Genomic DNA, 20,505 nt, shown 5'->3' on the forward strand with positions numbered 1-20,505 from the left:
TAAAATACACACATCATGTTAATTAAATAACAAAAAATGTTTCACAAAATTACTTTAAAATAAAGTTTAATATTTTCCAACTCAAATAAGAAATATTGTCTAACAACATTAATTTGAATTTTGTACTTATTATATTTTTCAACGTTACATTCGCAAATTAAGTTTCCAATTCTATGTTTGGTACTTATTTTACTTAAAGTATCATGCCTTGATAGGTTTTAGGTTTGTTGGGAGTACATTTCAATTCAGCTTATATAAGTACAGATATAAATTAAAAACTTTGGAATCATGGAAATTATTATTTAATCACAACAAATTAATGTAATTGAAACTTTAGATTGACTTATAAAAGGTTTATAGTTTCATCTCACGAAGTTGTATTAACAAGTTTTCTTGAAGTGATAAGGTCTAAAAAAGTGTTTCATTTAATCCTTGACCATTGTAACTGGCACAAAAGGGATTTGAAGTTAATAATGGCAATTGCTTACACTCACAGGGAGAAGACAGTTAAAAGGAAGAAGAAGGGTGAAAGTTTTGAATATGACATGATAGGGAGTGTAGTAATAAGAGTGATGCGAATGTTGGTGTTAGGTGGAATATAGCAGTAGTTGCTGATCATACTTTGCTCTCAGATTGTTTGGTGGATATTGTTGCTGAGTTCGATTATCCTGTGGTTGTTGGTTGTTGGTAGTTGGTCAGCTACTTCAGATTGATTTATGCTGTGTTATACACACAAAATTATGACAATACCTAGGTATATGTCTAAATTAATGATTCAAAATCAATGTACAAGGTTTTAATTAGGTATTATTTTCAAATTTTATTTTAGTCAAATATCATACTTAGGTTTTCTTAACTTGTGTTTGAATAAAACCTAGATAAATGATAGATAATATCTCCATAGAATTTGAGTTTGAGTATAGCATGATCCCATAAAATCAAGTTATACAATCATTTATAAAGTAAAAACTATCCTTTAGTATACTATTTTTAGATTCTATTTATGCTTAATAATACCTCAGTTAATTAATTGTGTGTTTATGGATGTATTTCATAATTGTGAGTTAATTAATAATTTTATTTGGGAAGAGTAATGTGTTAAAGGAACAGGGTGAGAATATAATTTTGGGATATTATGGATGGGGAACTAGCATGAGTGTTTGGTTTTGGAAATAAAAATGGAGTAATGAACTTGGCAGATGAAGGTAGTGCATATAGCAATTAGAAGAAAAGAAAAAACTCCTTTTTTAATTACCCCAAACCATATTCATCTACGTTTTGTTTTCACTTTTTTTTTCCTCATTCTCTCTAAGTTTTTCTCCATTCTTGTGATGATCTACGTGTGCAAGCTAGTAACCTTTTTTTTTCTTACTTCTTTTCAGAAGAGAATTATGCATGTGTATGGGTTTGGTTTTTTTATTTTATTAAATCTATGAAATTTTTTAGAGTTTAGATTTTTTTGTGTTGGTTAATAGGATTCACATATATCATCAAGGAGTAAGTACACTTGGTTTTTCTAACTCATCTTTTCTTTCAAGTTGTAGTTTCTCTAAGTAGAGAGAAGATTAAGGTAGGAAAAAGAAACTTAATCTAAACTTTGATTTACGCCCTGTTCTTATGAATGGAATTACTATTTAGAAGAAAGTGTGAGCGACGATTCAAAGATTATTTTTGCGTTCGTTTAAAGGTAATAAGAGGTGAAAATTCAATCACGTTGTATATAAAGAGATTGGAAGGGATCACATGCATATTTATATAATTACCCTTTGATTATTTAATATTTTCTACACACTGCACATGGAAACTAATAACTTCCTGAGCAAGATGACTATTCAATCTAAGCAACAGCAAAACATACAAACCCCATAGCACTACACACAGCAGATTCCTAAATAAAATAAAATTTATTATTCATTTTTTGAAAATAAATTTATGATTATTTCAAGCAATCAACACAAATTAAATAAATTATTTTAAATTGTTTTAAATTATTTATATAGTATTTTATATTAATTTTAATATTAGGGATATTTTGGTAATCTCATTTTTTTATCTATTAAAAGTTTTTCTTATGTCACATCACTCAATTCAATCACAAACTTTCACTAATTTCACTCTCTAATTCACTCCAAAATCACCTCCTAATCCCTTAAAAAGAATAACATCAACTTCACCCTCTAATCCTTTCAATCTCTTCCTCTAATTCTTCCTCTCAAAAGAACACAGTCTTAAACTATGAGTGAGTAGTTGATTTTATGTTATCTTGATAACTCTGCTTGTGAAAATGTTTGAACAATTAATTAGTAATTTGGGTGAGAAACTCATAATATCAAGACTTATATAATGCTTATTTGTATAATCATATTATTTTTGTTTTTGAATTTGATAAATAGTAATAATTGTTTGGTGATCATATTATTTTTACATTTTCTATAGTTAGTTACAATATAAGGTTAAATGTATTGGAATTCAATATAATTTTTCCATCTCCTTCTCAAAATGTGAACAAAACTATTTAATTTAGAAAAAAGTAAATTTAATGGGGTTTTTATTTTACGAAATTGATATGGATTATTTTTTTTGGATAGATTTGGTGTAACAAGAGGTGTATACTCTATTGCATATATGTTCTTAGGTAGAATCAAGCATAGACGGGTATGGAGGAGGTCATTGATACACAGCCTTTTAGGCGTTCGACAATAACATTTCTGCTTACTAGCCCTGAATGATGGCTCATTGGTACGCCCTCCTTCAAACACTCATCGTACTTCTCCAATGTACAAACAATGTCGCTGAAATCTGGTCGTTTCGACGGGTTTCCTGACCAACAACGCTTTATCAGATGTGCCAGTGCTGGTTCACAACTTGCTGGCAGAGGAGGCCTTTCATTCTGATCAAAAACAAAAATCACTTTTCAAATCAAAAACTATGATTTAGATCAAATGAACTATGATTTTCAATTTTTTGTGTTCCACAATTTTAGAGACAAATGGCTATTTATCTGTGCCTTTTGTGTGGGGTCTATGGGATGAGTGTGCCTCATGGGAATGCACTAATGGAGACAACAATATTGCGGCTAGCCTTTTGTGCAAAGTTCAAGGACTACTTTTTACAAATGTATGCACCAAAATGTAACAACTGTTTTTGTGTTAGCCTCAAATTTTTTTTATCTGGTTAAGCGATATCAAGGGATTCGTGTTGGGACTAGGGAGGGAACATCACCAAGGCCCATGCATCGGTGCTTCCCATTATTAGGACTAGAAGACACATGCACCGACTGTTACACTTTTCATAAAAAAGTTCACTCTGTTAAAGCACTCTTGAGTTAAAATAATCCATGATCATTGCTAATGTTAGGTTCAGCTTCTGCACATGTTGCCCAACATGTACATCACATAGCTCAAGTAATTCAAGATTTCAATGCCTGGTTTTAACCCCTGAGGCTTCACAATAGAAGCAACATGAACAAGCAGAGTCACTTTAATTACTACTGGTAAACTATCTATGTATGAAAATAAAAATTAGTGGACACATTTATTGATATATGTAGTCTGTGGTATGTAGATTACTTTTTCTGAAGAAAGATTGTATTATATAAGAAAGTGCTATGGCTAAGTAAACCATGTTGTGACACAACGAAATTATCTTGCAAAAAGCGATTAGAGGTTACAATATTTTTGTCTTCACCTCTTATGCTTTGAGGGACACTTGCATCTTGTCAGACAGGCTAAGAGAAGAAAGAGTAGAGGGTTAGAATCTCTGAAATGCAGAATCCCTTAAACTCTGCATAAAGGTGTTTGTGGCACTTAAACTAAATTGAAAAGTGAAAGTATATTGATTGACCCATCCGATTGAAGGAAAGGCAATACTGAATGAGTAAAATAGTAAAAAAAAAAATGCTCACATAAGTCATGAGCCGTGAGAATAGTGAATGCAATTATGGATAACAGCTACACGATAAGGATTCTCCAAGTAACTCTGCCTTAGAGAAGATTTTGTACTAAGTAACCATTAGAAGGTAGATAAAAGTTTGGGAAATTACTGTTGTTTCATGTGGTATAAGATTTTAAAAGATTGGATATTGGGAGAGATCGAAACCAAGCTTCCCAGTTGGATATTTTAGATACTCGAGTGACATAGCTACTGTTGTTTTCTACACTGTTACTAAAAGGGCAGAAGTCTGTAGTGAGTATGTTTGGAACCTTTTTTATAAAATTGAAGTGTGTAGATATCAGATTTCTTCAGTCCCATTAGGGGAGCAAATCAAACTGTTCCAAGCAGAAATTTCCATATTATTGAGTATAAGTCTTATCACAAAGAACTTGTCCAATCAATCATCTTGACAATGCAACAACTGTTTTCAGTTCGGAATTCTTCTTTTTATGCATAAAATTTCATTTCCAGACCAATTTTAAGTCATTTCAGAAATAAATTTTGGTTCAGAAAGGACCAAGAATTATGCCATATGTCAAATTAGACAAGAATTATTCGTCCACTATTAGACACGACCAAGAAGTTCGAGTAGAAAGAAGGAATTTTGGTCAGAGTAGAAAAAAGTCAAGAAGGGATTAAAGAAAAAGATTCTATCAATAAATCTATCAGAATTGGTAAGCAGAGAAGTGATGTAATTGTCTCTCTAAGAGCAATTAAAACTGGTGTAGCAGGATGAACTAAAACAAAAAGCAATTAACACAACACAGAAGAGATTTAGAGTTTAGAGAAATATAGCCATGTTACCTTCTCAGCCACAGCAAAAGCAGCTTGCACTGGGGTCATTCCTTGGAAAGGAAGTAGAGAAGTAGTGAGCTCCCAAAGCACAATACCAAAACTGTAGACATCAACTTTTCTAGTATAAGGTTTTTCCTTAACCATCTCTGGTGCCATCCAACGATATGTTCCCGAGTTCCCTTTGCTTTTCCGGCATCTTGTTTCAAGACAAGATGTGCCAAAATCCGCCACCTTAGCCCTCAAGTCATCGTCGAGGAGCAAATTACTTGACTTCAAGTCTCTGTGAATCACACCTTGTGAATGAAGGTACTCCATGCCCCTTGATATATCCAGAGCCAACCTTATTATTATTTCCAGTGAGAGTGAGTATGGCTCTTTCTTGTTCAGATACATCCTTAGATTCCCTTGTGACATGTATTCTGTTATGATACAGTACACCGGCGGTTTTTTACATGCTGCAATAAACTGTAAATTAAGAGTCATTTAATTATCAGAGTTTACACAAACACCTCTGCAGCTAAAGGTTACAGTTAGAATTTGGGTTTTAGAACCCCAATTTGCAAGTAGCTCAGAATAACTCAATAATTGATGAACCAATAGACTCGATAAAATTCAGATTTCAATGTAACTCAACTTTAAATAAAACTGTCTCTTAAGATTGTTCCCATATAAAAACTATTTGGTGGTTGTTGACATTCAAAAGTAGAGCCAAATCAAATAATCTAACACACAAAAAAATGCTAGGATTCCTCATGGTCGTTCCAAAACCCCAAGGACAAGAAAGAAGATTAATGATTGTATTACTCATCTAAAAATGGCAAAAATTAGAACAAAATAGAAAAGTCAATAGTTGGCAGCGATAGGTGTATTGTATATGTTACTGAGTTCAGCCAATATACTTATTTAAATGGTCCCTGTTTGCCTCTTTTTATGTTTCTGAAACAGTTTTACCAAGAAAAGCTAAGACTTTCCCTAAGTGGCAAGTGGCAGTGTCTCTTTGTGGGAACAACCAAAACTATATATATTAGCTCCTCTCTTGCTTACCTCCTCTGAGTTTCACATCCTCACAGATAAAACGATCGTAATGGATACATAAACAAACAAACTACCATGCAGACAAGAAGATTGAGTTTCGAAACAAGGTTGGAGAGATATCTGTTGATTAAAACAGCGTACCTCCACAATGTTAAAATGGAAGAGACGTGAAAGCAAAGCCACTTCAGAGTTAAATTGCTCCTCTAGTAATTCCTTTTTGTCCTCATCCTGGGATGGCATCTTCACCATTTTCACAGCAACTGCTCTCTGCTTGTAGACTCCACGGTAAATTCGGCTGTGAGCTCCACAAGCAAACCTGTTGCCGATAAAAAGCTGTGATAGGTCGGCAGTCCATTCCTCTTGCTCCCCCTCCTCCTTTGAAGCCTCCCATGTATCCATTGAGTCCAATATCATGGACCACGATTCCATGCTATCAAATCTCTTCCTTTCATTGTTCTCCGTGTCACTCTCCAACCTTAACTTGGAGGAGGATGAAGGGTCTGGTAAAGGTTTACTCTTAGACATCCTTAGCCTTAGTCCATGGAAACATGAGCCCGCCATTGAACCTAGAAAACAAGTGTGTATTTTTGAACAATGATACAAAGAGTGTCAGAGCATACAGTCATGACAAATCTTCCAAACACGAGCTCCAACGTAGGATGAAGAACTAGTATAAGTATTTTAAAATCATCTTGAGGGTGATGTATATTGCAACTGCACCCTTTGATAATCAATCCACGTAAGCAGAAAGGCCACGGTTTATTTGAGTATGAATATCAATACTTGGTGTATAAGAATTGTGAAGGATATGAAATATCTCACGGCATTCAAGAGTGGAGTAGAAAAAAAGAAGGAAGTGGGGATTTCATTGGTTTTTCACAGTAGCATAAGGAGGAATTGAGAGGAAGAAAAGTTTCAAGGGTGTCTCGTGAGTGGTTGGGAAAAAGTGGAGTAGCTTGTTATAGAGAGTGAGAGATAGAGTTTTTGGGAGAATTTATAATTGAAGTTGGTTGGTGATGGGATTATGATGAATGAATGCAGTGCTAAGTGGACACAATGCAAAGCGAGGTGACTTGAGCTTGGCGATTGGTACATCCAACTATTGGTGTTTGCTTTTGCAGTGTTCTCAGACTTTGGATATATCCCCATCCTTGTTGGGGCCATGAAAAGTTTGAGAGTACAAGTGGCATCTTCCATAACAAAAGAAGAAACAACAGACAAGTGCCAACTGCAAGAGATGGACCTCTCTCAGTTTATACCAAACATGTGATTGATTTCTACGTATTACTGTTTTTCCTTCTGCTGTCAAAACCATTGCCTCATTCCAATACATATATCTTATGCTACTCTCTAATTCCTAACTGCGTCTTTGTGTTGGGTTGCTGCTGCCAATAAAAATCAACTTCATCACAACACAACCAATAAAAATCAGGTAAGGGTCAACCGAAAAAAAGAAAAGAAAAGCATTTAAGTTTGTGATATGGAAAAACATTTTTAGGTTCATATACAATCTCTCCAGAGATTTTTAACAAGAAACGTATACGATTCTATTTATTAATTATAATTTGAAGATGATCCAATGTATGTTTTCTAATTTATTGCTTAACGTATTATATAATTTATATTTGATGATTACCGATTTTACCCTGATTTGACCATAAGTAAACTCGGATGGAAGAAACAGAGATGATTGATTAATTGAGAGATATAGGGGAAAAATGCATATATAAATGTTGATAAAATTCGATTTTAAAAAAAGAAACAAATGGTTTGAGGGAGAAATAAAAGAAGTAGAAAGAAAAGTTAAGGAGACATAAGAGTTTCGTCCCAAAACTATCTAAGCCATTCAATATTTGGTTCCAGGTCACACGATATGGACCGCATATTGTTAGGTATGCGCCGTAGTGTGGTTTTTGTGGTATGGGCTTATCACGAGGAACATGTAGGGGATCTCGCTCAGGGCCCAAAAAACAAATTTCGACATTCCGTAACAAGTACTACCATAACTTTTTTTTCTTTTTTTTTTTTCTCATCCATCTATATTACCACTCTCTTCTTTTGCCATTTAGTATAACTACTCCACTTAATTAGAAAATGGCAAATATTATTTACACAATAATAATAATAATAATTCATAAAGCAGATTTTATACTCTAATAAGTTTACATTTAAAATAGAGGTAAAATATAAAAAGTTATAAACAAACATTACTATAAAAAAAAAAGATAGAAACATAAAATATTAACGCATAAACTAACGAACGAGTTTTCCCTAGTCATGCACTCTTATATGCATTGTAGGAAGGTTTTGTTGTTTCATATATATAATTTAAAATAGAGGTGAAATATAAAAAGTTATAAACAAACATTACTATATAAAAAAAAAGATAGAAACATAAAATATTAACGCATAAACTGACGAACGAGTTTTCCCTAGTCATGCACTCTTATGTGCATTGTAGGAAGGTTTTGTTGTTTCATATATATAATTTAAAATAGAGGTGAAATATAAAAAGTTATAAACAAACATTACTATAAAAAAAAAAAAGATAGAAACATAAAATATTAACGCATAAACTGACGAACGAGTTTTCCCTAGTCATGCACTCTTATGTGCATTGTAGGAAGGTTTTGTTGTTTCATATATATAATTTAAAATAGAGGTGAAAAATATAAAAAGTTATAAACAAACATTACTATAAAAAAAAAAAGATAGAAACATAAAATATTAACGCATAAACTGACGAACGAGTTTTCCCTAGTCATGCACTCTTATGTGCATTGTAGGAAGGTTTTGTTGTTTCATATATATAATTTAAAATAGAGGTGAAATATAAAAAGTTATAAACAAACATTACTATAAAAAAAAAAAGATAGAAACATAAAATATTAACGCATAAACTGACGAACGAGTTTTCCCTAGTCATGCACTCTTATGTGCATTGTAGGAAGGTTTTGTTGTTTCATATATATATATATATATATATATATATATATATATATATATATATATATATATATATATATATATATATATTTAAATATGTTTACTTTGATGTGAAATTAGATATTTTTTTTGTTAAACTTTGATATATTTTGTTATTCAAACTTTAAAAATTGATGGATATAATCTTATTAATTCAACTCCAAATCTCAAACTAATACATCTCAAATTATATACATAATCCAAGCTTTGAAACATCTTTTCATATGTAAAAGGAAATAAACTCGGTTGAGTTAAAAATTACTATGTTTATTATTTTTTAAATTTGAAACATGAAGTCTTATTAATCCCACATAAAATATTTAACGACTTAAAAGACTTAAAATATATTTAACTTTTGATAATAAAAATACAGAAAATAAAAGAGGATATGTTAAATGATTGAGGATGAAGCTTAGAGGAAGAAGAAAAAAAAAATCCTGAAAGGGTGTGCGAGGGGGGAAACGGTTTTTTTTTTTTCATTGTCAAGTCACAACAAAGGAAACAAGTAACAAGTGACGTGAAGTCATTTCAGCTATGAAGAAAATTTACCATCTTAGCTGTGGAGGAGATATTGATAAAAAGTGAAGTGCAATATAGAGAGCAATAAGATCTGAGAAAGGTTATAAGAATATTATATTGAAAAGGCGAACAATAATAATAAAGAACGGTGAAAACATGGATAATCAATAGTAGTTTTCAAGAAGACGTCATGGTAGGTACTAGTGAGAGGGTATGACTCTGGGTGCGTATAGTTTTCAGAGTTGTCCACAACAACACGTGTCCAAACTTCCACGTACATGGTTTTATTGCAGACATCCTGGCGCTAACTCGAATGCACTGTCCTCCCATGTTGTAAGAGAAGCCACCTTCTTCACTGTCTTTCTTTGGCCAAATCGTGATGAGACTTTGCATCGACGCAATGCCCCTGTTGGGTCTTCATCACCTGCTGCTCAGGTACCGTGTTCCTCCGCCAGGGGTGCTTACCCTTTTATTTTCGTTGCTTTTCTTTTCCGTGTAACCACAAAAGGAGACACCTCAGTTATTGTTTTTGAAATGAATTCCAATGCCAAGCATGTTAGGTGCATTGTACTGTTTCAGAGAGGGTTTCATATGAGGACAAAACTCTACACAATTTATTTCTTTTGGTTTTGTTTTGTGATTAAAGTTGCAGGTGGGTCCGAGGTTGGACGCTTCATCTCCAACTGGTGTAAGGTTCTAGATCGTTCCTTCATCGACTGGTCATGGAGTTCCTCACCTTCATAATGCCTCTCATTCAGATCTTCTGTTGGCCCTTTGTCCCTCCTTTCCCTCCAAAACATAAATCATACAACTGAAACGTAAAATCTTTACATCATCACACTACTATACTGTGATTCAAGGTTTAACGTAAAATCTTCTAAGATCTTGTGCATTTGTAAGTGTGAGGTAGATATCTACTTCCACTGCACAATATCTTCCATGTAGATTAGGTTTTGAAAAGTGGAGGAAAAATATCACTAACTCCTTACATAGATTGCATGGTGTGTGAGAGAATTAGATCTGTAAAAGATGAGATTATAGAGATTGTATTATGTTTCTCGACTGATGGATGACACGTTTTTCAGACAGAAAAAGAGATTTTTATGGGCAAATAGTACAGACTATGTATAAGTAGAGAACGATCTTAAATTTGGTTCAATATATTTTATATCAGTCTTATCTATGCCTTAATAGTTATCTATATTTTTAGTTAAAATAAAATTTATTATAATTTAGTTAGTTTGTTATAACTAATTTAAATATATAATTTCTAATAAATACCGAATGATAATGACCAAAAGAGTATTATTATGTATAGCTTTTATTTTTATCTCCCTCTCTAAATATTATATGTCATTAGTTAGTATTTATCATAATAAAAGTTGTTAATTCAGTTACAATTAAATCATACACAAATATTTAGTTTCAAGCTCAATGAATATATTAAAAAATTTATATCAATTAAAAATTAAAAAGAAAATTAATTTACAGTTGTAAAGACAATCCTTATGATATGTTAAATTAATTTCATAAGAATAATTATTAATTTGATATTAAATGACAACAATTTAATTCATCCATCGTCAATTATTTGAATTTATAAAAGAACTTATAACGATAACTGAATTAACCTTAATTTTATAATAGTCTTTAAAAGTCATTTTTAACCGTAATTAGAAGTCTCATTATTTGTAGATGTATGCAGTAATTAATTAAAAAAAAATTGTAAAGATGCATCCCAATCTCCATTTTAAAACAAATTGGATAATATTTTCACTAACTCCGATTACATAGTTCTTTTTCTTAGGGTGGGTGAGTTTGAGTGGATACCCTTAAGTTAAACATGTGTTAATTTTGTTGAAGTTTGTGTAACCTTTTTGTAAAAATAAGGATAGAAAGTCAATCTTATGTTTTTCTTCTTGATTCTCATGTTTAACCTTATTCGAGATGGAACCCACTCCAAGATAACATCCTATAACGACATTTAATAAACATAAATGTTTATCACCAAATTATCAAAATAAAACTATTTCTAATAAAAAAACTTGTAAACACCTAAATATTTCTTTATTAAAAAACTTAATTGCATTTTACAAAGTTAGAGGCAAGAAATGCAAGATGAGCCAAAATAGGAGGAATGATATAGGCTGAAGCAACCAAACACACGTGTGGGAGCGTGGGCAGTGTTCGGAACCCAAAATAATTGGGTCTTCAATCTTCATCTTCTTCACTCACAGCTGCTTCATTCAACACAGTTCTTGAACAGGATTTTCTGACGTAATGTAAAGGAGTTAACTTTCATACAGAGATGACAATTTAATTAGCATTCAAATATTAACAAATCCTATAATGAGCCCATTCTAAGTAAATAAAAAAGTATAAAATTAGGGTTTAAGCGAGTCAAATTAAAAAAACTATGTCTCCAAGTTAGTCCAAGTCAAAGTTTGACATGGATTTATTAAAAAATAAAGTTGATTGGTAATTTAGTTGTTGTTAGGATTCTTTTACATTTATTTTCATTTATTTGGTTGTTTGGGTAGAAATTCTTTTGAAATTTGTGTAAGACGTGAATATACTACTTTAAATTTTACAAATATATGTGTAATCATATGTGTGAGATGAAAATTACAAATATAATTTCTCTGTTATCACATATAAATTTACAATCTAATAATCTTTATTTCTCTCTGGGATACTTTATTCTTTTATTATCCTACACATATTACAAATTTGTGTAATCATCTCTTGCACATATAAGAGATGAAATATGTGTAACCATATGGTTTGTTTCTTGTAAAATCTTTGGAGAAAGAAACGACAGCGGTTTGTGTTCAATGTTACAATTTTCGTTTCAGTGAAACACAAGAAGTAGGTCATTGCATATGTACAATTTCTACATGAAAAAAATTTCTTTTACACCATTATGATTATTTGACAATTTTTATAAAAATAAAATAGTATTATTAAAAGTTAATTTTTATATTTAGAAAAGAAAGAAAAAGAAAACGAATAGCAATGAGAAGTAATGTCCAGTTGTACATTTATAAAATTACATTCTCAATTTTATATATCTAGAATGTAGAATTTATATTTGGGATAGGTTACTCCAAAGGCAGCGATCAATGAAGAAGGAGAAGGAAACAGAAGAACCAAATAGACATAGACGGATTTTAGTTGATATGTAGTGGGACTTTATCTTGTAATTTTAAGTGACTTTATTTTACTAAAGCCATTTGATCATCTTATAATATTTTAATTTAACTTTTTACAAGTTTTATTTTATACAATTATTTTTAATATATATTGATAGAAGAATATATTTTTAAGATAACAAGATAGTTTTTTGTTTTTTATGATTTCTAATCTTATTTAAGACTTGAACTTTAGGTTATATAAACATTTTTTAATACACTAAGTTGTATAAGATAGTATTTTAATCTTATAACGTTGTGTATAATATTTTTAATGAAGATGTTGTAAATAAATAATTATAAATTTTTTTTGTTACTATTAATAAACTTTTGATATTACAACGGTAAATGTTAAATGCAAAGACTATGAACCATGAGCCCAGTTCCTAATAAAGCAACAGAAGCCCAAAGAAACTCTAATTGTTAGGCAATTACTTCTCGCACCCATCAAACTTTTAACCGATTACGGGAAAAGAATTGAGACCGCATCTTGCCGGGCCTCCGTAATTTTCTTCCTGAACTCTATATAAATCATTTTGAAAATTAAAAATAAAATTTGAAATATATAATTAGAAAGAAAAAATCTTTGAATTATATAATTTTTAAATTGTATCATTTGAAAAAAAATTTGAATCGCAGAATTCAAAAAGAAAAAAAATGAGGTAAATTTATATGGGATGTAGGACGAAACTACCAGTATTATGAATGGTTATAGAAATGCAAACCCTACAAACAAACATTACCAAAATAAAATTGAAATATAACTGTATGAACGTAAATGATTGCATGAAATTGATAACATTGGACGTATGGGTTTGTTGAAAAAATTTCTTTAGGCCATGGTTCTAACGATGAATGAATAAAATATTAAAGCAACCGATTTCAACCTAAGGTATGGTCATGCAGAATATTTTGACTGAAGTAGTACTAAATTAATTAATATGGTAACACATAACTTTAGGATGAAGATGTTGGTGGAATAAGCAATGGAAATCAAGTGTGTGTTCATTGATTGGTGCCACAAATTGAATTAAAATTCATTAGCTTGCTATGTTTAAAGCTCAAACATTTGGGTCCAATCCCTTGCAGCATATAAGTTTTAGTGCGCGCCACTCGTCACCTTACACCACTCCAAAACACACCACCATAGAATTATTGCGTAATATTATTTAGTGGGATGGCAAAATTTACAATTGCCTGAGAATGTGCAGGGACGTTTCTACGAGTAATTTACTTGTAACTTGTCCATTTTACGTTCTGGTTTTATATTCCAAGAATGCATTTCATAGGAATATTACGATTGAAAAGTTATTCGTTAACATATTTTCAAATTTGTTTGGTTAACTTTTCATATTCATGGGAATAATTTTTTAATTATAAATTAATTAAAATAATGGATGTGTTAGAAAAAAAAAAACTATGCTTTTTCCCATAGGAATCTAACTCATCCATCTCAGCGTGAGAATAAAATTTGTATTGTTAAGTAACATATGAATAAACATTTCCATATTCATATTCCTAAAAATATAAATAAGATTATGGGAAACAAATTCGTGTGAACATTTAATCAACAATGATAATCCACAATAATAATCCACAATAATGTGAACTAATTAATTTTTTTATTATTAATGTAAACTTCAGCATAAAGTTTGAAACATTTATTATAAAAGTAATAAATTAAAGTAAATGATAGCATTGATGAGAGTACATTTTACCAATAACTCATTAACAAACAATAATATTTTTGGTTGGTTGCATTATTGTTATTATTTTTAGAAAGTTTGGCATAAGAAGGAAGAGTCAATTTGCGAAGATTGGTAGTGACAGATGGGAAACAAGAAGATCTTTGTGATTAAAGAGAAATTAAAAAAAATGGAAATTATGAGACCCCAATGGCCATCGATGAAATGCAAAGTCTGGACCTATATAGGGTCAACTAAGTTCATGCATTATTGATCTTCACATAAAGTAACTTCAGCTTCAATCATTTGAAAAACAAGTTTCAATCTACAAGTATGGCCAAAAACATATGTATGAGCTTCAAATATTCATCTTTCTTCTTCTTTCATTTTGAAACCGTGGTTTCTTCTCAATAATGTAATAAAAGTGCTTTTTGAATAGTTTATGTAATGGAAAAAGATTGGGAGTACGTGTGATTTAGCTCAAGAAAGAAAAAGAAGAGCTACCTTCCTTATTCATTTAAATATTGAAAAGCTATTTGAAATGGCAACTTTACACATCTCTTTTTCTCTCCAACTCACTAATCACAAACTAAAGTGGGAGCTGTTTCCTTATTTGAATCCAACATCTCCTACACACAAAGCCCACAATCTCAACTAGGCTAGTGTATTAAAACGAAGCAAAAACAATATCTCACACTTGTTTTTATTTATTAAATATTTTAAAGAATTTTTTTTGTCTTTCGAAAATATTTTAAAATATTTATTCATTTATTATAATATAATAAATAATTAAAATACATAGATATAAATAATAATTAAATTAAATCAATCAATTTAAATTTTTACATTTTTCTTTTGAAATATAATTTTTATAAAATATTTTTTGAATATATTAATATTTACTTAAATATATTATAAACTATCATCTCACTCTTTACTCTCTTTTTTTTCAATCCAAATAATATTTGTATTTACTCTCTTTCCTTTTTTTCACTCTCTGATATCCCCTCTTTAATTGAAACACATACAAGACAAATTTAGGTAAACATTGCTAGTGACACATGCGCTGCAGACAAAAGACAATAGCAAGTTTTTTTGTTCTACTTGATATAATTAAACATTTGAGTAATAGGGATAAACAAAATTAATATAGTACTAAATATATAAATAAAATAAGTAAATTTGTATAACATGTTGAAAGAGTAGTTTAAGTAACATTTTTATACCGTAATTCAGTTGCAAATTATTATATATATAAATTATAATAATTTTTGTGTTACGTAGGATCCGTGAATTTTACACTAATATATATGAATAACGGATTGAGACCTCATTATATAAATTAACTTTTAATATATGTTTTGTGTGGAGAACATTTGAAATACATTTTTTTAACTCAACTAATCTCTAAAGGATGATTTTATATATATAAAATTTAATCCCGTATTTAAATTAATTATTTTTGTTTATCTTATAATGTTAAATATATTCTATTTCACTACTCTTCAGCGATACTGAAAACATAGCCGTGTGAAGTCTAAATTACTTATTAGTTTTTTTTTTTCGCAACCTCCTAACTTATGAATTGTGATCGAAACTCTTTTTTTTTTTTTAATTATAATATTTTTAATACAATGTTGGTTTATTAATTTAACCATATATGTATAGGTTAAAGAAAAAACTTACACTTTGTTTGCTATTATTATCATTCATTATTGTGGTAGTTGTAACTATTTTTATTGTTTATAATATTGTTGTAAACACTAATAATTATGCTACAACATTTTCATATATAGTAATATTAACGTTTTCATTTAATTTTGATATGTTATTAGTATACAAATACAAAATTATCTTATATTTTCAAAGTACTTATCACGAAAAATAATGACAATTAATCCTGAAATAATCCATTGATTTTTTTGGAAGCATATAAATCTTATGTTATAGGTGTGTTTCAATTAAAATAGTTATGTTTTAAACATAGAAAAGTATATCGATATATTTCTTCATGACGTGCTATATTTAATTAAATGTACTAATAGCATACATTAATGCATTAAAATATTTTAAGTTGTTAGCTAACCTAATGCATTAATTGGAATTGGAGTCAAAATCATTTATGTGTCTACAATGAATAAAAACAAATGCTTAATTCATGATTCAACCCCAATCTTTTATTTGAATTAAAACCTTGTTTTTACTAGGTGGTTGTGAGCTTTCCTCTAAAAAAACATCTAATTGACAATCTCCTTTAATAATATAATAATAAATATTTGAAATTTAAATTAAAAAACAAAATAAATTTAATTATTTTGAATTGTAATATAATTATTATTTTTTTCTTTAATAATGTCAAAATACATTCACTGTTAAATTTTTAAGTGTGGTGTGATATGATAGATTTAACTTCAGAAACGCACGTTTTGAATAATTTCACCACATCTTTAAAATTTAACTTGTATTAGATGGATTATCATACTAATCTATAAGATATATTGTTGACGGAAAAAAATATGTAGCATTATTTATTTTATGTTTCTTTTTCTTATTTTGTTTAATATATAACTTCAGTATTTTAAACAAAATACAAAAATATTTGGTTCTTCTATTTTTAAATTCTGTATTTTGTTCACATTTTTCTTTTTACATTTTAACTAATTATTTTTATCCTTAATGCCTTTAAATGAATATGTCTAGTTTAAGGTTTACTCAAATTCAAATAAAATAAAATAATATGTAATCAAACAAAAGTTATAGCATTTTTAAACTATCAGATTAAATGTTTGTATTTTAAAAGAAAAGACAGTAAATGAGAATTAAGTAAAGTAGGAGGATTAAAACTGTACTTTAGTAGTAATTATTTATACACTATAATTCTTAAAATCGTGAAAACAATATTTTACTTTGATTTTTTTTTTTTTTTGTGAAAAGTTGTTTTTATGATATAAATGACACAATTTTGTAGTTAAGTCATTTATACAATTTATTTTACTGTTAGGTATCTTTTATTACACTCGTAACACCAGTAATAGCAAACATCGCAATGAGCATCTTTTAATAGTAAAGGGTACTTTAGTCATTTCATAACCTTGGACCAGCATATATCCCGCACCGACTACAATGAGTATCCGAATTTACTATATTGCCCTTCACATGCCTCATTTGGTTAGCGGGAATCTCACTAACTAATAACTGTCGCTGATAATCTTTCTTATTTTTGTGCCAATCCCTCTTCGTCTCATAATTATTATAAACAGTTTTTTTTTTAATTAATGTAAATATATAATTTATAGTTACAGATTCGATATTAATAAGTTACAACAACTTAATTTGTCCTTAAAAATAAACGAATACAATTAATCCTTATTATTTATTATTTATTTATAATAACGAATCTCTACCCAAAATTTAAGTAATTATTGTTAATAGAGTGTTATATTATTTTAAAAATGTATATAAAGACGAAATACGAGTATGATAAATTTTGAGTAATAAAATTTAAAAGAATATTTTTATAAGAGAAGCTTTAATCTTGAAAAGGAAAAAGAAAATATTCCCCAACATCTTGGAGAGTGATGAGAATTAGAGCAAATATTTATCTATAACAATATGCAGTATAACAATATATAGAAATTCTCATGTGTCTAAATTTCAAAATATTAATTTTATTTTTTAAAATATAATTATTTATTAAATTTTTGAAAATTAATTATTATTTTTATAAATTTATTTATTAATAATTATTTTCTTATTTTTTTATATATTTTATTTATTTTTAATAAATATATATTAATTTAATAATATTATATTAATATAAAATTATGCATATTTAAAAAAAATGTGTACATGCACACTAGTGATCAGATTAGAAAAATGAATGTGATTTTGTAATAAAAGAGTGGGGAGCATTGAATTTGGGAAGAGGGGTCCATTAATGGAGTTAGGGCATGGTCCATTGGAGTTGTTTTGGTGCAGATAACATAAGAAGGAAGGAGGGAGTTTCCACATGTGGGCACATGATAAGGATGGTGGATCTACTACTACTATTGCCACTCAGTATGTGTGATTAGTCCCACACCTTCAAATTAATACCGTCATTATTTTTTGACGGTGATGGGCCAAAGCAAGTTACATCTTGCCGTTGAATTTACCCTCATTTGTGTGTATGATAGACACAAGGCCACAAAATCTTCCCCCATGGAGAATCCATCTAGTAGGACCCTACCCACTATTACTCATTTTTCATGTCCTACTTCTTTATGTCACAGAAAATGACGCCAAAATCTCTTTGAAACAAATTCGAATTCACTTCTGCTCAATCATAATATCTACATTTACGTCTGCTTTTGCTCACAAAAGTTGAATTAGTAAGTGTTGAATTTGAATTTGTTTTTTCTTTTATAACAGATGATGTTTGATTTTTATCTTAGATATTTTTATTGGTATATAGTTAGGGTTAAATATGTTTTTTAACTTTTAATTTTTAGTAAAAACTGAAATTAGTCTCTCTAATAAATTTTGAACAGATTTAGTCTCTCAATCTTGTAAATGTGTGAATTTAATCATTTTAACCTAATTAAAGAATTAAATTTATGTATTTTTAAAGATAAAGAACAACATTAATTCAAAGTTTTTAAGAGGAACTGATCCCAAAATTTATAAAGAATCAAAAATATATTTAACCCTTATTGTTATTTCATCATGGTTATCGGTTGTTTAGATATATTTTTTTTTCAAATTCACCATTTAAGTTTTTGTTGTTAAACTAAATTATAAAGAATTAAATATATTTTAAATTTCTAAAATTCACACAAAATTAAAATTTGTTTGTATCTTAAATTTGAATAGGTTTTGATATTAAATCTAAAAAATGAAAGAATGTAATTCTCGTAATCCAACTCTATTAAATTATTTTTACTTATCAAATTTGTTTTAGTAGTCCGTTTGTTACTATTCTAACATTTTTTAGTTCAAATGTAATTAAAAATATTATTTAACAAATAAAAAAATTAAAATTATTAGTTTATAAGAAGCGCTTCTAATAAATTTTAAATTTTAAAATTTAAATATCTATCGAAGTTTAAAAAAATTATAATTTCAAATATAAATTTACGTAATAAAAATATATTTAACCCAATTATAAATATTTAACCTTTATATTTTACGAAAGTTATATAAAATATCATTCTTGATAAATTACGTATACAGTTTAATAAAGATATTATTTTACATATTTTTTCTAAGATATGAAGACAAAATATTTTATAATCTAATTTAGAAATAAAATATAAGTTTTATAATAATTTGTAAAAATAAGATATTTATCTAGTTATTTTATTATTTAATTAGAAGGCAAGTTAATCATGTTAATAATCAAAGTATATGTATCTTTAAAATAAATCGTCTCAACTTGAATTTTTAAAGAAAAAATAATACTTCTGAATTTGAAAGCTGAAAAAATAAAATAAAAAAACAAGTGATTGGGTTAAAATAGAAAATATTCGGCCATAACCAATAAAATTTGATGATTCTAATTCTGGAACAGTCAACTTGTGGGAATAGTAATATAGGTACAGTGATTAAGAAATGTGTTTCTTGCTAGTCACACAAAGTTGACAATTGAGATTTCAAGTGTATATCTAAAAAGAACATTTAATTCTTTTCATAAATATCTTTAATTAATATTACTGAAAACACATGATGATAAGAGATGCGTCTTCATACTTATTAAAATAAAATAAAAAAGTTATAAAAAATATTTATTTAAAAAATATTTTACTTTATCTTATTTACTTATTTGAAGCTGTTGAAATAATTGTATTGATTTTGAAATAAATATATATATATATATATATATATATATATATATATAAATAATAGATTATTATCTATTATATATGGTAATAGTTAAAGCATAAAGTTTCGAGTTAATTTAAATATACCTTTGCTCTGTTGTACAATTATTAGTTATATAAATTTATGCATAAATACATTTAAATCAACGCAAGAAACAAAAAATGCAATAACTCTTCAGATTTGTCGGCCTTTTGTTTTCAAAAGTAAAATTGGAAACGAAATGTATTAAATTTAAACCAAAGAAAAATAAAGAAAGTATTAAAGGAAAACCCATTAATGAGCAACGAGTATGTAATTAGTTATATAATTAATTACTCTTCCAATGTTATATAAATTAACCTGCACCGGGCACAGAAAGATTAATCATAACTCAAAAAGGTGTAACTTAATTTACATTGTTATTATTTTATAAATAATGATAAAAGAATCATTATCTGGAGAAAACATATACTAAACAATGTTGACATAATCTAATGTAAAATTGAGTTATCACGTGTGTGATG

At 28.6% G+C, this 20,505-nt stretch overlaps 1 protein-coding gene across 1 annotated transcript; it reads right to left on the reverse strand.

Annotated features, from left to right (window-relative positions):
* Positions 1-2,561: 2,561 nt before the first annotated feature.
* Positions 2,562-6,886, reverse strand: LOC114187677 (serine/threonine/tyrosine-protein kinase HT1-like). The gene is made up of 3 exons (XM_028075984.2): positions 5,905-6,886; positions 4,738-5,193; positions 2,562-2,890 (listed from the first exon to the last, which is right to left on the reverse strand). Exons 1-3 carry the CDS (start codon positions 6,322-6,324, stop codon positions 2,642-2,644), a joined length of 1,125 nt encoding a protein of 374 aa, XP_027931785.1. The 5' UTR covers positions 6,325-6,886; the 3' UTR covers positions 2,562-2,641.
* Positions 6,887-20,505: the final 13,619 nt, after the last annotated feature.

This window comes from Vigna unguiculata, chromosome 6 (assembly GCF_037176805.1).
Source record: "Vigna unguiculata cultivar grain cowpea cultivar isolate G323 ecotype 2 chromosome 6, ASM3717680v1, whole genome shotgun sequence".
Taxonomy (NCBI): Eukaryota; Viridiplantae; Streptophyta; class Magnoliopsida; order Fabales; family Fabaceae; genus Vigna; species Vigna unguiculata.

What these genes read in the sequence shown, in the direction of transcription:
- LOC114187677 (XM_028075984.2), bottom strand. Translation starts at nt 6,324, where the DNA reads ATGGCGGGCTCATGTTTCCATGGACTAAGGCTAAGGATGTCTAAGAGT. An exon ending in TCCATTTTAACATTGTGGAG is followed by an intron (nt 5,194 to 5,904) that starts GTACGCTGTTTT and finishes CTTAATTTACAG; the next exon opens with TTTATTGCAGCATGTAAAAA. An exon ending in CTTTTGCTGTGGCTGAGAAG is followed by an intron (nt 2,891 to 4,737) that starts GTAACATGGCTA and finishes GTTTTTGATCAG; the next exon opens with AATGAAAGGCCTCCTCTGCC.